A 13,601-nucleotide genomic window follows, 5' to 3' on the forward strand; every position below is an offset into this window, starting at 1 on the left:
AAAAGCTACTGACTTGACTGTCGCCCTGTTCTTGTTAGCCATTGTTATGAATAACATTTTAATGTTGACATTCTGTTATTTACATAGCTCTAATTTACTTCTGAAAGTCAAAAGTGAAAATAAAAAACAATGGTCTAAGCAAAATTTACAAACAGACATATAATGGGTTACTTCCTTACTTTTTCTAAGCCTATGCAGCTATGTATTCTTCTTTGACATAACCATACACAGATGAATTATCAGTTTAAAAAGCATTTGGCCAGGCACAGTGGCCCATGCCTATAATCCTAACTCTTTGGAAGGCCAACATTGGAAGATCCCTTGAACCCAAAAGTTTGAGACCAGCCTAGGCAACATAGTGAGACCCCATCAAAAAATCAGTCAGGTGTGGTGGCACACTTTTAGTCCCAGCTACTTAGGAGGCTGAGGTGGGAGGATTGCTTGGGCCCAGAAGATCAAGGCTGCAGTGAGCCACGATCACACCATTGCACTCCAACCTGGGTAACAGAGAGAGACTCTGTCTAAAAAAAAAAAAAAAAAAAAAAAAAAGCATTAGTAGAATTACCCAAAAAACCTTCCCAGCTTACTCAGTTGCAAAAATGTTCTAAAGGGAAGAGTGGTTAAAAGGTTAGGAATTAAGTCTAATGAACAGATTTTAATTTTACCTTTTGTGTTCATATATCCTCTTATAACATCTCAAGTCTTCCCATCTGTCAGTACCAGCTCGTGCTAGCTTTCTAAGTTAGGTGGAAGTCTCAGCCCTGTTTGAAGATCAGAGAAAGCTTCATAGAGGAAATTTGAATGAAGGTAGGTCTTATGTATTCATACAGAAGGAAGCATATAGAAGGTATTTTTGCCTGAAAAGAAATCATCTGGAATTCTTTGAGAACAAAACTACAAAATAAAGGAAAACCAGTACATGTAACTTATTTTAAATTCTAAAGAGCAGTTACCATAGCTCCATATTCTAAGATCCATGTGTCAAACCATAGAAACTTAGGTACTTTTTTTTTGGCAAGGTTAAGGAATAGACTTAAAAGATTGGAAACAAAGCTAGGCATAATAGGATCTTGTGACTTTTTAAAGATTGAACCAAGGTTTCAGTAAATGGTCTTGAATATAGGGGGCAAAATGAACTCTCTAGAGATGACATTAGACTCTTCTGCATAGTGAAATGCTGACTTGGATAAACTGGGGGAAGATTTCATAAGGCAGTGGAAGAAAAGGGTAATATCACTTGGTTGTAGACAGTCCGTATGTATTGATAAAATGAGGTCTCAGGATAAGGTGCCCAGAAGATAAACTTGCTGCTGCCTCTGCTTTTCCTGCTTCTGGCTCTGGAGGAACATGCATTCTTTTTTTTTTTTTTTTTTTTTTTGAGGCGGGGTTTCGCTCTTGTTACCCAGGCTGGAGTGCAATGGGGCGATCTCGACTCACGGCGACCTCCGCCTCCTGGCTTCAAGCAATTCTCCTGCCTCAGCCTCCTGAGTAGCTGGGATTACAGGCACGCGCCACTATGCCCAGCTAATTTTTTGTATTTTTAGTAGAGACGGGGTTTCACCATGTTGACCAGGATGGTCTCAATCTCTTGACCTCGTGATCCACCCGCCTTGGCGTCCCAAAGTGCTGGGATTACAGGCTTGAGCGACCGCGCCCGGCAGGATTCTTACACTTTTCAAATGTCACCTCTCAGAGTGTCTGGATTTTCTAGGGAGTTAGGGATTTTCTTGGACCATCACGTGTATTCTCTAACACCACTTTGTTTAGCCCTCTGTTAAAGCTCTTAACCAATACAATTAGTCAAACAGCTGCTGATATGCTACTGGGCTTTATTATAGAGATACAGCACCTGACAAAGGGATGCCAAGTGGCCATGCAGCCAAGACCACTGATCATGAGCTGGGTTCTATACATGCAGAACACAAACATAGGCAGAGGGCACAGTATACTGCATTAGCAAGCAGCCTAGACTCCCATGTCATCTGCCACTGTTGCACTGGTGTTTCTCCCTTGGCTTATATCTATAGTCACTGATCCCATATGACCAGTTGACGAAAGAGGAAAATGCATGAACTTGACTCACATGTTTATATTTTGGCAAACTGAAAATAGATGGTGTCTGTATTACTCTGTTAGGGGTGGCCTTGAAAGTCAACGGTAAGGAAAAATCCTCCCAAAGGGCAGACTTTCAGGCAGTATACTTTGCCATCCATTTGTGGAGAAAGGGGCTCAAGGTTGGAATATACATGGGCAGTGGCAACTGGCTTGGCCATGAGATCAGGGGCCTGAAAATAGACCACATTACTGGGAACGAAGAGATTTGAGATAAAAATGGTGGATGGGCACATGAGAGTGGGCACAAAGTGTTAGGAGCTTTGTACTGCACTTGATCTATACCACAAAGTGTCCATAATAGAAAAAATCCAGCATCTAGCATTGGAATAACTAACTACTGTGGCAGGATTGGTGGCTATGTAACAGACCTAACAGGATGGGCTTCGATACACTGAGGCTGATGTAGTTATATTCACTGCTGAATTTTCAGCCTACTAACAACAGAGAACCAATGCTGCAATGCTGAGTGCCTATTCCTCAAGAAGACCAATCAGTCACTTGGTGGCAAGCTGACTTACAATAATGATCATAGCTTACAATAATGATCCTAGCAAGAGGCAGTGACTCATTTCGACAGGAATAGACACATATTGTAGATGATTCTCCTTTTCTATCTGCAGGGCATCAGCCAGCATCACTGAGGGCTTTCAGAGTGCTTGAGTTACCTCACGCGACCTGTTTTATAGCAAAGGAGGGAAGAGAGTGGGCAAATGACCACAGCCTCTGCTTGTCATATTACAAGCTGCTTCACCCAAACCTCTACCCTGATAGAATGATTAAATAGCTTGTTGAAGGCATACCTAACACAAACACCATCCTTTAAAATGAAGTGTACACGTTAATGGTCTTTATACAGGGCTGTGTTCTCAATAGGTAGAATATATGGGTCCAAGAATCAAGGGGTAGTAGCAGGAATGGCCCTGTTTACTATCATTCCCAGTGATTCTCTTGGGGGAAAGTGTGCTTCCTGGCTCCACAACACTGGGCCCTGTCATTTAGAGGTCCTGCTAAAGGTGAAACACCTCCACCAGCAGATGTAGTTTATGGTTCAGTGAGACCCAAGAAGAGACTCATCGGTCTCATTGAACTATAAGCTATATCTGCTGACTAGGTAGTTCAGGTTCCTTGCACCAAGAAAGCAGCAGGCAAAAAGAGGAGTCAGGTCCTGGCAGGTATAATAGATTTGATCATAAAGAGGACATAGTACCACAGTTACATAGTTGGAGGAAGGAGGAAAATGTTGGTACTCAAGCAGTGCACTTAGGCACCTCTTGCTATGCTCTTGCCCAATTTTGATTGTAAATGGACAAGTGTAGTAGCCATTATCAGCCTAAAAAGATTATGGGGACCAGGGACTCTGAGCCTCTAAGGATCAAGGGCTGAGTTTTATCACCAGATAAGTCACTGAGACCAGCTGAGAGTGCCACTGCATCCAAAGTCACAGCCATCTTTGGGTTGCCTGCATCCAGTGACTGGGGAACAAAGTCCTGACCTTCTTGCTCCAATTTGGGACACCGAAAGGGCCAACCAGCTTCAGAGCTTCCCACAGAGTCAGCTGAGAACACTGTGGAGACTGTATCACAGCGCAAGTCCTCCTCCTACCCAATCCCGATTTCTTCCCATTCCTTCCATGGATGATGATCACAAAGCATTCCCTAATAAACCTGCTGCCCACTGTCTCCTGAGTCTGCTCCCTGAGAGTCCCACCTGAGACACGGAGTTATAGCTTAGAGAGAAAAGGAAATAAGAATATCATATAAATCACATAATTTAAGATTATAAAATTACAAGTCTGCATTGGAGATACTCTGAATTCTCTTCAGATCATGTATCTTTTGCCTTTTATTAGAATTTCTAGAGCTAGGACAAATTGTGAGTTTGTAGCCAGTTTTTTCTTTGCTGTTATTTTTGGCAGGGTTGCTATGGTTTTAATATGGTTGGTTTGTCCCTTCTGCAAATCTCGTTGAAATTTGATTCCCAGTGTGGTGGTGGTGGAAGGTGGGGCCCAGTGGAAGGTGTTTGGATCATGGGGGTGGGTCCCTTATGAATAGATTAATGCTTTCCCTTAAGGGAGAGTGAGCTCTCTATTAAATCCCAAAAGAGCTGGTTGTTAAAAAGAGCCTGGCCCTTTTCACAAGATGGCGCCAAAAGCGAAGAAGGAAGCTCCTGCCCCACCTAAAGCCGAAGCCACAGTGAAAGCTTTAAAGGCCAAGAAGGCAGTGTTGAAAGGTGTCCACAGCCACCAAAAAAGATCCGCACGTCACCCACCTTCCGGCGGCCCAAGACACTGCGACTCCGGAGGCAGCCCAAATATCCTCGGAAGAGCGCCCCCGGGAGAAACAAACTGGACCACCATGCTATCATCAAGTTTCCGCCGACCACTGAGTCTGCCATGAAGAAGATAGAAGACAACAACACACTTGTGTTCATTGTGGATGTTAAAGCCAACAAGCACCAGATCCAACAGGCTGTGAAGAAGCTCTGTGACATTGACGTGGCCAAGGTCAACACCCTGATTCGGCCTGATGGAGAGAAGAAGGCATATGTTCGACTGGCTCCTGATTATGATGCTTTGGATGTTGCCAACAAAATTGAAATCATCTAAACAGAGTCCGGCTGGCTAATTCTAAATACATGTATATCTTTTCACCATTTAAAAAAAAAAAAAAAAAAAAAGAGCCTGGCATCTCTTCCTGACCCTTGCTTCCTCTCTTGCATGTGAAGCTGATCACATACCAGCTTCCATGAGTGGAAGCAGCCTGAGGCCCTCACCAGATGCAAAAGCCCAATCTTGAACTTTCCAGCCATCGAAAATTAGGAGCCAAATAATCTTTTTTCTTTATAAATGACCCAGTCTCAGGTATTCCTTTATAGCAACACTAAACAAACTAAGACAAGGTTTCTGTGGACGGTATGTATGTGTGTGCTGCAACAAAAAATATTTGCATTTTCAAAAGATTTCATATCCAGAACAATATGTAGGAAATGAAATAGAAATTATGCTAATTTAAGGACTAAGTCCACTGTGAGTAATGCTGCATCTAGAATAACACTGCATCTCAAGATCCGAAGAAGTTAAACAACATGAAAGAGCCCACATTATAGTATGAGTTCTAAAAAGGATAGTTTCATGAAAGTTTCAGAGTATTAGAACTAAGAAGCAGCTCTTACTACATTGAAAAAATGAATTTGTTTTAATGCATTAAATTATAGCTTTACCTGAAAAATTGTAAACTTGTGGAAATTACTGAAGATGTGGCCTACTCAGAACATTTTACAAGCTTAACAACATATTCAGAATTACTAGCTTGACAATATATTCAGATAGCAGATCATGATGGCTTTCTGCCACAAATACAGCTGATACGAAAAGGAGGAAGGTATCAATAAGCCAAGTCTTACATTTCTTGTATTTATCATTTTCTGATTTCCTCATTTCCCTTAGTAATTTTTTTAGGTTGAGACTTATCAAAAAGGCCATCTGTGGAAAGCAGTGTGTAATGAAGATCTGATAGCTATTCAGTCAATTTGAACATTAGAAAGGGCAAAGTAGATGGATCGGAATATGTGGGGTGTTCTGCTTCACTGCTTGGGCTGGGACAAGAGGGAACACTGTGGAGAGAAGATCTGAATAAGCTAGTTTTTCTTTCTGTGCTAATCTGAGTGAGTGGATAGCTGCTACATGTTTATGGCATTTTGTGCTAATAGATACAGTAGAGGTTTATAAATTATTTACATACATCTCATCAAAAAAAGAGGCAGAAGACAAAGGCAAACTGTTTTCAAGTATATGAGCTAAAACCAAAGAAAGGCTTGGATTTACATGCATCTCCAGTTATAATTTTTTAAAATAAGATGAACAACTGGAGCTCATTTAGATGGCAGGTTAAGAATTACATAGTATAGTAAATGCTGGGTTCTATTACAAATATTTACATTTTTATTTATGGGCTTTCATTCCAGTGCAATCTCCGTTATGGCCAGATGGGTGTGTTACTGCCCAAGATTTATTTGAAATTCAGAAATTGATAGTACTTATGCCTGACTGCTTGGTTTATTTTATTCATTTTACTTTATATTTCTAGTTAAGACAGGTAAGTTTTAATGGCAAAAGAAAGGAGGATAAAAATTTAATATTTAATTCATGCATTTAATAAAGGACTTAAGCAAATGCTTTGTTTTTGTTTGCTAATAGGACAGTAATAAAAATTAGTGTTAATAAAGAATATCAACTCACGTGATGGTGCTTATGTCCTATGAATCAACTTTTGCTTTGAAGCACTGGGAACAAATTCATACTGAGCTTTAGAATATTAAATAATAATTTGGCTAGACTTTTTAAAGGATTTACTAAGTTACCTGACACTGGACAAAACATTTTACATGCATATATAAAGCCATTTTTCTAAGAAGCTGTACAGTACAATAATTAAGTGAGCATCTCCAAAGATAGACTGCCTGGGTTTGAATTCAAGCTCCATCACATGTAAACAGCTATGTGATTTGGTGCAAGTTGCTTAACCTTTCAGTTCCTCAGTTTCTTCACCTCTAATTTATGGGTAACTGACTTCTACTTCCAAACATGATAGAATACCATGTGTGCACTAGCCCTCCTCTCACCATAAACAACTTTAAAACTGGACAAAAGACAGAAGGCAGACATTGCACATGATAAAGAAAAAAAATGAGGCAAGGCGCAGTGGCTCATTCCTGTCATCCCAGCACTTTAGGGAACTGGGGGCAGGAGTTTGAGATCAGTCTGGCCAAATAGTGAGAGTCCATCTCTATAAAAAATAAAAATAAATAAAAATATCAGCTGGCATGATAGCACCCTCCTGTAGTCCTAGCTACCTGGGAGGCTAAGCTGGGAGAATCACCTGAGCCCAGGAGTTTGAGGCTGTAGTGAGCTATGACCGTGCCACTGCACTCCAGCCTGGTGACACAGCGAGACTCTATCATCTAAAAAAAAAAAAAAAAAAAAAAAAAATTAAAAATGATACTTGTTAAAGCACAATATGGCAGATAATATTTAGGACTATCTCAAAAGGTACAGGGACCTCTACAATAGGATTCTGCAGTAGGGTAGAGAGGTTAGGTTCAGCTGTGTATACAGCATGGGCAAGAGGGAATTTATAGCCAAGGGGCAGGGTAGTGGCAGTGGATAGAAAATTACCGAGAGGAAACATCAATGGTAAGGGGAATTCTGGCTAAACCAACCAACCTAACAGAATTCTTGCTGAAGGCAGGCCAGATAAATCAGACATCACCTGTGGGTTGGTAGAGGATGAGGAATCCAATCAGATATCAAGGGTGATCAGATATCAAAGGCAGGGATTCTTGCTAACCCAACTAAGCAGGGTTCTTGTTACAACTGGCTTTTACATAGAAGTGCACAGAGGGGCCTAGTAGAAGGCACAGGAGCCTAATCAAAGTTTGGCCAAGCAAAGAATCTTAGCACAGACTGCTAACATGAGAGATGGGAAACAAATGAGATGATTCCCCTGGTGGGGCCGGGCGCGGTGGCTCACGCCTGTAATCCCAGCACTTTGGGAGGCCGAGGCGGGTGGATTACGAGGTCAAGAGATCGAGACCATCCCGGTCAACATGGTGAAACCCCGTCTCTACTAAAAATACAAAAATTAGCTGGGCATGGTGGCACGTGCCTGTAGGGACTACAGGGAGGCTGAGGCAGGAGAATTGCCTGAACCCAGGAGGCGGAGGTTGCGGTGAGCCGAGATCGCGCCATTGCACTCCAGCCTGGGTAACAAGAGCGAAACTCCGTCTCAAAAAAAAAAAAAAAAAAAAGATTCCCCTGGTGGCCCTGGATTCCTGCTCAAGGGGCCATTTTGGACTCAGAATGGAGAAGTGAAGTCCAGAGAGACATCAGGGATGCTGAGTTGCCTAGAGTAAGTAGAGAAGGGTGCCCAAGGACAAGCAGCGATGTAGAGAAGGAACTCAAGAATTCTGCATAGCGATTCCCCTGAAGTCTTTAGAAAATGGCAAGCTGCACATGTGCAGGATAAGATACGGTGAGGGCCAGCAGGGAACAGTTACCACTGAGGAGGGACAAGCTGAGTCAACATTCCACAAGTCCTCCAGTGTTGGAAAAAACAGGTGATCAGCATTGTCCAGCAATACATATTCTGAATAAGTGTCACATTTTCCTGCTTTTCTGCCTCTCTTATATTTTGATAGATTACATGCTAGACATTACAGATTCTACATTGTTGTGAATCAAGATTTTGTTGTCTTCCTTTAAAGAGTATTTAGTTTTTTCTCACAGACAGTTAATTTAGTGATGGACCACATTGATTCTTATAGCAAAGGTATTTTAAAAGCTTTGTTAGCAAAGGGTTCAAAGTAGCCTCTTCCTAGAGACTAAAGTAGCCCTATTCTTCAAGTATGGCTCCTTCCACAGCATTGTAAGTCACAAAGCCTGCTCAGATGCATGACGTGCACCCAACTTTTAATGGGTAGAGTTTAAAAGATCACATTGCAAAGGGTCTGCCTACAGGGAAACACTGGAGACATTCTTGCAATGGATCTACCACAGTTCATTTCAATCTGTTTCTTCTCTACTACCTGCATATTTCTGGTGCCACACAATAGGTCATATTCATATCATAGTGTAACCTCTGGCCTTGCTTTTATGTGTAGGGTGTACATGAACCCGTACAGTCACTAGTAGGAGTATTCCTAAAAACCATTCCAACAGTGGGATGACCAATACTTAACTATACATGGATGTGACTAGAAACCACATACACATATCCCATTAAACCCAAACTCGGTGTAGTCTCAACTCTGCTTATTCCTTGGCCAAATCCCAGAAATGCCTGTGAGCATTCCAAAACTTTAAAGTAGGGGGCTATGCCTAGCCAGATCTAGGAAGAGTATTGGGATGGGAGACAAGATGGAAGTCAGAGTGCAAAGAGACAGCAGGTTTAATTGTCCAGGGCCGAGCTTAGTTCCAGAGAATTGAGGGGCCAGGTGTCAGAAAAGCGGCAAAGACAATAAGCCAATATGAAAGGAAGAGTCAAGGCTTTAATCCCTTGCTGTGATAGAATGGTACCAGTCCAGGGTCATGTGGATCAGCACAGCATTCCTGAGGGAACCCCTGAACAAAAGGCTCCTGCAGTTTTATGAACCCAGGGCCTGGCATGAGGAGAGGGTGAAGGGCTTGGAGTGGAAAAGTACTCAGTACCGAGTCCGAGTGGGCAAGTGTCTTCAAGCTTCCTCCTCATCTCCAATAAGGAGGTTTCTGCAGAAGTCCCTGAGGAAGCTCTCCCTCTATAGCGAGAACTCCAAATGGACCCCATAATGATTTGGTCATTCTGAGACACTGTTCTCTGGCATCCTTAATTCCAATATTCTTCACATCACATGAACTCTTTTAGCCTCAGTTTCCTCGCCAGTAAAATGGGGATAACTTGCTCTCCCTTCCTCTCAGGTTAGAAAGATGAAATGAGATAATAAATGTGCAAAGGTTTGAAAACCTTGAAGATGCACAAATGTAAGCCATTTTCTCCTTACAAAGTTACAAAATTGAGGTGGCTAACTCATGTAAAATTCCCTCTGTAACATTTCAACTTAAGCTTTAAGGGATCAGCTAAGTAAAAAGCAAATGTTTTGCCCAAGCAAAGGATTCCAAGGTTATTGATGGCATTCTCTGACTCTCTGTAGTACTTCTGTTGCTACAATCTGTCCTGCATTGCCTGATGATGGCCTTTTATCTTAAATAATACTGAAACTTTTTGTTACTATTATATCAGCACTGTCTGAAGAACATATAATGTAAACCATATATACAATTTAAAAATTTCTAGAAGCCAAATTATTCAAGAAAAGAAATGGATTGAGTTATATTCTGTTTAACCCAATAGGTCAAAAACATAATTTTAACATGTAATATATATATAATTAATCAGATGTTTTACATTCCTTTTTACATAATATGCCTCTGAAATCCAGCCTATATTTTACATTTACAGTACATGTCTTTTTTTTTTTCTTGGAGAGACAGAGTTTTGCTCTGTTGCCCAGGCTAGAGTGTAGTGGTGCAATCTCAGCTCACTGCAACCTCCGCCTCCCAGATTCAATCAATTCTCCCACCTTAGCCACCCACACCCAGCTAATTTTTGTATTTTTAGTAGAAGTGGGGTTTTGCCATGTTGGCCAGACTGGTCTCAAACTCCTAGCCTTAAGTGATCCGCCCACCTTGGCCCGGCCTAGCTTTCACTGACTTTGTGAGGAGTTTCTGCAACTGCTTCTTCAGACTTTTCCCACGTTTTTTAAAACCCCAATTTATATTTAATTGCAATTTCTTCCACTGTCACAGAGAACACAAGGACCTTTGACTTACTCTTTCCACCACAGAATATCACTCTAGGAAAGCATTCCATCGTAATATATATAAGGTGCCTTAAGCATTACAGGGACTCAGAATAAGGTCGCTAAAGTAGTGTTTTCTAAAGTGTGTTCCGCTGAGCTAATCCCACAGTCAACGTATGCAATTTTATGTTTTAATTTGTACCCTAGTGATATTGTCTTACTCCTTCTGAGTACATATTGCGTCATATCTTTAAACACGTCAAGCTTTTAGAATGGTGCTGTACGCGCAGGAGGTCGCTGCGCTTCACCTTCCAGCTGATGACAAAATCAGCAATTGCCTTTAACCACAGGAACTTCAGCCCGTTGGTCACTAGGGGGAGACCCCCACGTGGTGAGCCTCTCCAGGCTCCTCAAATCCCTCCAGAGCAGCCAGTGTGTACTCTGCCCCGCCAAACCACACCCAGGCTTAGGAAGAGGAAACTGACGGCCATCCATTTCACGCTACTTGTGCCGGCGAGCTCGGGGTGGAATCCAAGAATAACCAAGCCGAGATCTCGCTGACCAACTATTGAATTTAGAGTAACACTTGGCAGAATAAAACTCCCGTCAGCTTGTCCATACTACCTGGGTTTGCAGAAATAATGCTTTTCCTTAGCATTTAATTCTCGGATCTGTAAATAGAACTGCTTTTTAGATGCATTCCATAATCCTCAGTCAACTTACTACAGTAGTAAAGGAAAATTAGGCTACTATAAACTGCTCCAAGGGGTTTCTCATCAGACTGAATTTTATTTCGTTTGAAATGAGGTGTTTAATTTTGCAAGTTAAATCATCTTGACTTTACTCTGGATAGGGGCCTGAGATAGACGAAGGAAAATTTCCTTTTCATACATGCGAGAAATAAACTGTTTCTTAACACTCATATTCACGAGTGTCACCGTTAGTCCAAGTCGAGGTAATTAACATCTTTAGAAAGAAAAAAAAAACTTCCTTATGGAAGGATCGGCACTGGCCCTTCTGTACAGTATTGTAAAATCTGAGGAAAAAACCATATTGACACCACTTCCTAGCCAAATGCTACAGGACGATATCAATACTTACTGGACTCAGTGGGCATTTATTTACTTATTTCACAGTGAAGATATCTTTTCTGGAAAATCCCTCATAAGAAAAGCGAAATTCAAGCTCCAGCTCGTTCTTCAGCCACCGCTCCTCTATCCGGCTTTCTGGGCCCATAGGTTCTGCCCAAAACAAAAGCTGTAAACGCCCGCGGCGGCGCTGAGCCCAGGGAGCAGGGCCGCGAGGCGCCACCAGGTCGCCGCTGACGCCTCCCCTCGGACCTGCCAGGGGCTGCGCGCGGCGCATGGAGGCTCCCAGGCGGAGGAGTCCGGGGACCCCTGAAGATCCTTCAGGCAGAGGGGTCCGGAAACCCAAGCAGGAGCGCGAGGCCGCGGCGCGCGGTGTCCCGCCCGGGAGAGTTCAGAGGAAGCGGGCGCCGCGGCCAGCCAATAGCAAGGAGGACGGCGGCGCGGAGGGCTCACGGGGGCCCGGGTGCGCCCTGCCCGCCGCAGCACCAGCCCCGCCCGCCGCAGCACCAGCCCCGCCCGCCGCAGCACCAGCCCCGCCCGCCGCAGCACCAGCCCCGCCCGCCGCAGCACCAGCCCCGCCCGCCGCAGCACCAGCCCCGCCCGCCGCAGCACCAGCCCCGCCCGCCGCAGCACCAGCCCCGGGAAGGCGGCCCCAGCGTGCCCGGAGATGCCTGGGCGTCGGGCTGCAGGATTAGGGGGCGGGCCGGTGGAGATGGGGTGCGGGTTTGAGCCTTGATCTGGAGGCTTGGCCTCAGGGATTGGGAGGTGTGTGGGTAACAGCCCAGAGGCGCGGGAGCTGGGAGCAAACCGTGCGGTTTAGGAACTAAAATGCTTGTCTGAATCTGCAGCGGATGGAGGATGAGGAAACAGGAGCTTGGGAGGAGACAGATGCATTTTAGAAACTGGTGGGGGAAAGAATGAGTTAATTAGGGAGGCCAGGCCCGGTGGCTCACGCCTGTAATCTCAGCACTTTGGGAGGCCAAGGCAGGCGAATCACCTGAGGCCAAGAGTTCGAGACCAGCCTGGGCAACATGGTGAAATCCTGTCTCTACTAAAAATACAAAATTAGCAGTCATGGTGGCGTCTGCCTCTAATCACAGCTACTCGGGAGACTGCGGCGGGAGAAACGCTTAAACCTGGATGGCGGAGGTTGCGGTGAGCTGAGATCACACCATTGCACTCCAGCCTCTGCGACAGAGGGAGACTCTGTCTAAATAAATAAATAAATAACCATAATCAGACTATTAGAAATAAAAGGCATAACTTCATCCCAGCAAAATAAATTTCTGTTTATACAAGGGAGAACAATATTTTTTATAGCACACATCTGCAGCAGCCAGAGGAAAATAATTTTTTTAAATGCATAATAAACAGAAAATATCTAAGAAGTTAGAAATAAGTCCTAACAGCTATTTAATAAATTAAATTAATACAACTCACAAACTGAGACAAGTTATCTGATTCAATTAAAAATAAAAAAGATCTAGCAATGTGTGTCTACAAAAGATACATTTAAAATAATAGTAAAAAATAATATGGAAAAAGATATTCTAGATTTTATGAACCATAAAAAAATTGACGAAAGCTCTTTTAATATCTGACAAAATTTAATTCAAGGTGAAAAGCATCAGAAAAGACAAAGACAAGCATAATAGGTAAAAATAACCAATCAAGATTGAATGATCATGAAACACATGTATGTAATAAGCAAGAACTGACTGGAGAGAAACAGCTATATTAATTCTAACTGTAGATTTAATACTGCTTCTCAGAACCTCATCAAACAGAAAAGAGCAATTCATAATTAATATGAATTATAAAACACAATGACTTCAAATTAATAGAAATTTAGAGCCAACAAAAATATATTGTTTCTAATTACATGCAGAATATTCATTAAAATGTCTACAACCTGAGCTGCAAAAAAACTCGCAGTAAATTCCAAAAGAATCAACATCATGCAAACTATCCTTTCTGACCACAATGAAACAGAACTAGAAAACCAATGGTAAATTGAGATCTAAATCCCGTGCCATCTGGAAATAAAAAATGTAATACTTGGGGTAA

At 42.7% G+C, this 13,601-nt stretch overlaps 1 protein-coding gene across 2 annotated transcripts in view; it reads right to left on the reverse strand.

The window, feature by feature from the left end:
* PJVK (pejvakin) overlaps positions 1 to 11,980 on the reverse strand; it is a 38,270-nt gene extending 26,290 nt beyond the window's left edge. For both annotated transcript variants that reach the window (XM_074399414.1, XM_074399413.1), the window contains exon 1: positions 11,548 to 11,980. In XM_074399414.1, coding sequence (XP_074255515.1) covers positions 11,548 to 11,563 — 16 coding nt within the window. In that variant the 5' untranslated portion in view covers positions 11,564 to 11,980. The remainder of the gene's footprint in view (positions 1 to 11,547) is intronic.
* Positions 11,981 to 13,601: the final 1,621 nt, after the last annotated feature.

This window comes from Saimiri boliviensis, chromosome 5, assembly GCF_048565385.1.
Source record: "Saimiri boliviensis isolate mSaiBol1 chromosome 5, mSaiBol1.pri, whole genome shotgun sequence".
NCBI lineage: Eukaryota > Metazoa > Chordata > Mammalia > Primates > Cebidae > Saimiri > Saimiri boliviensis.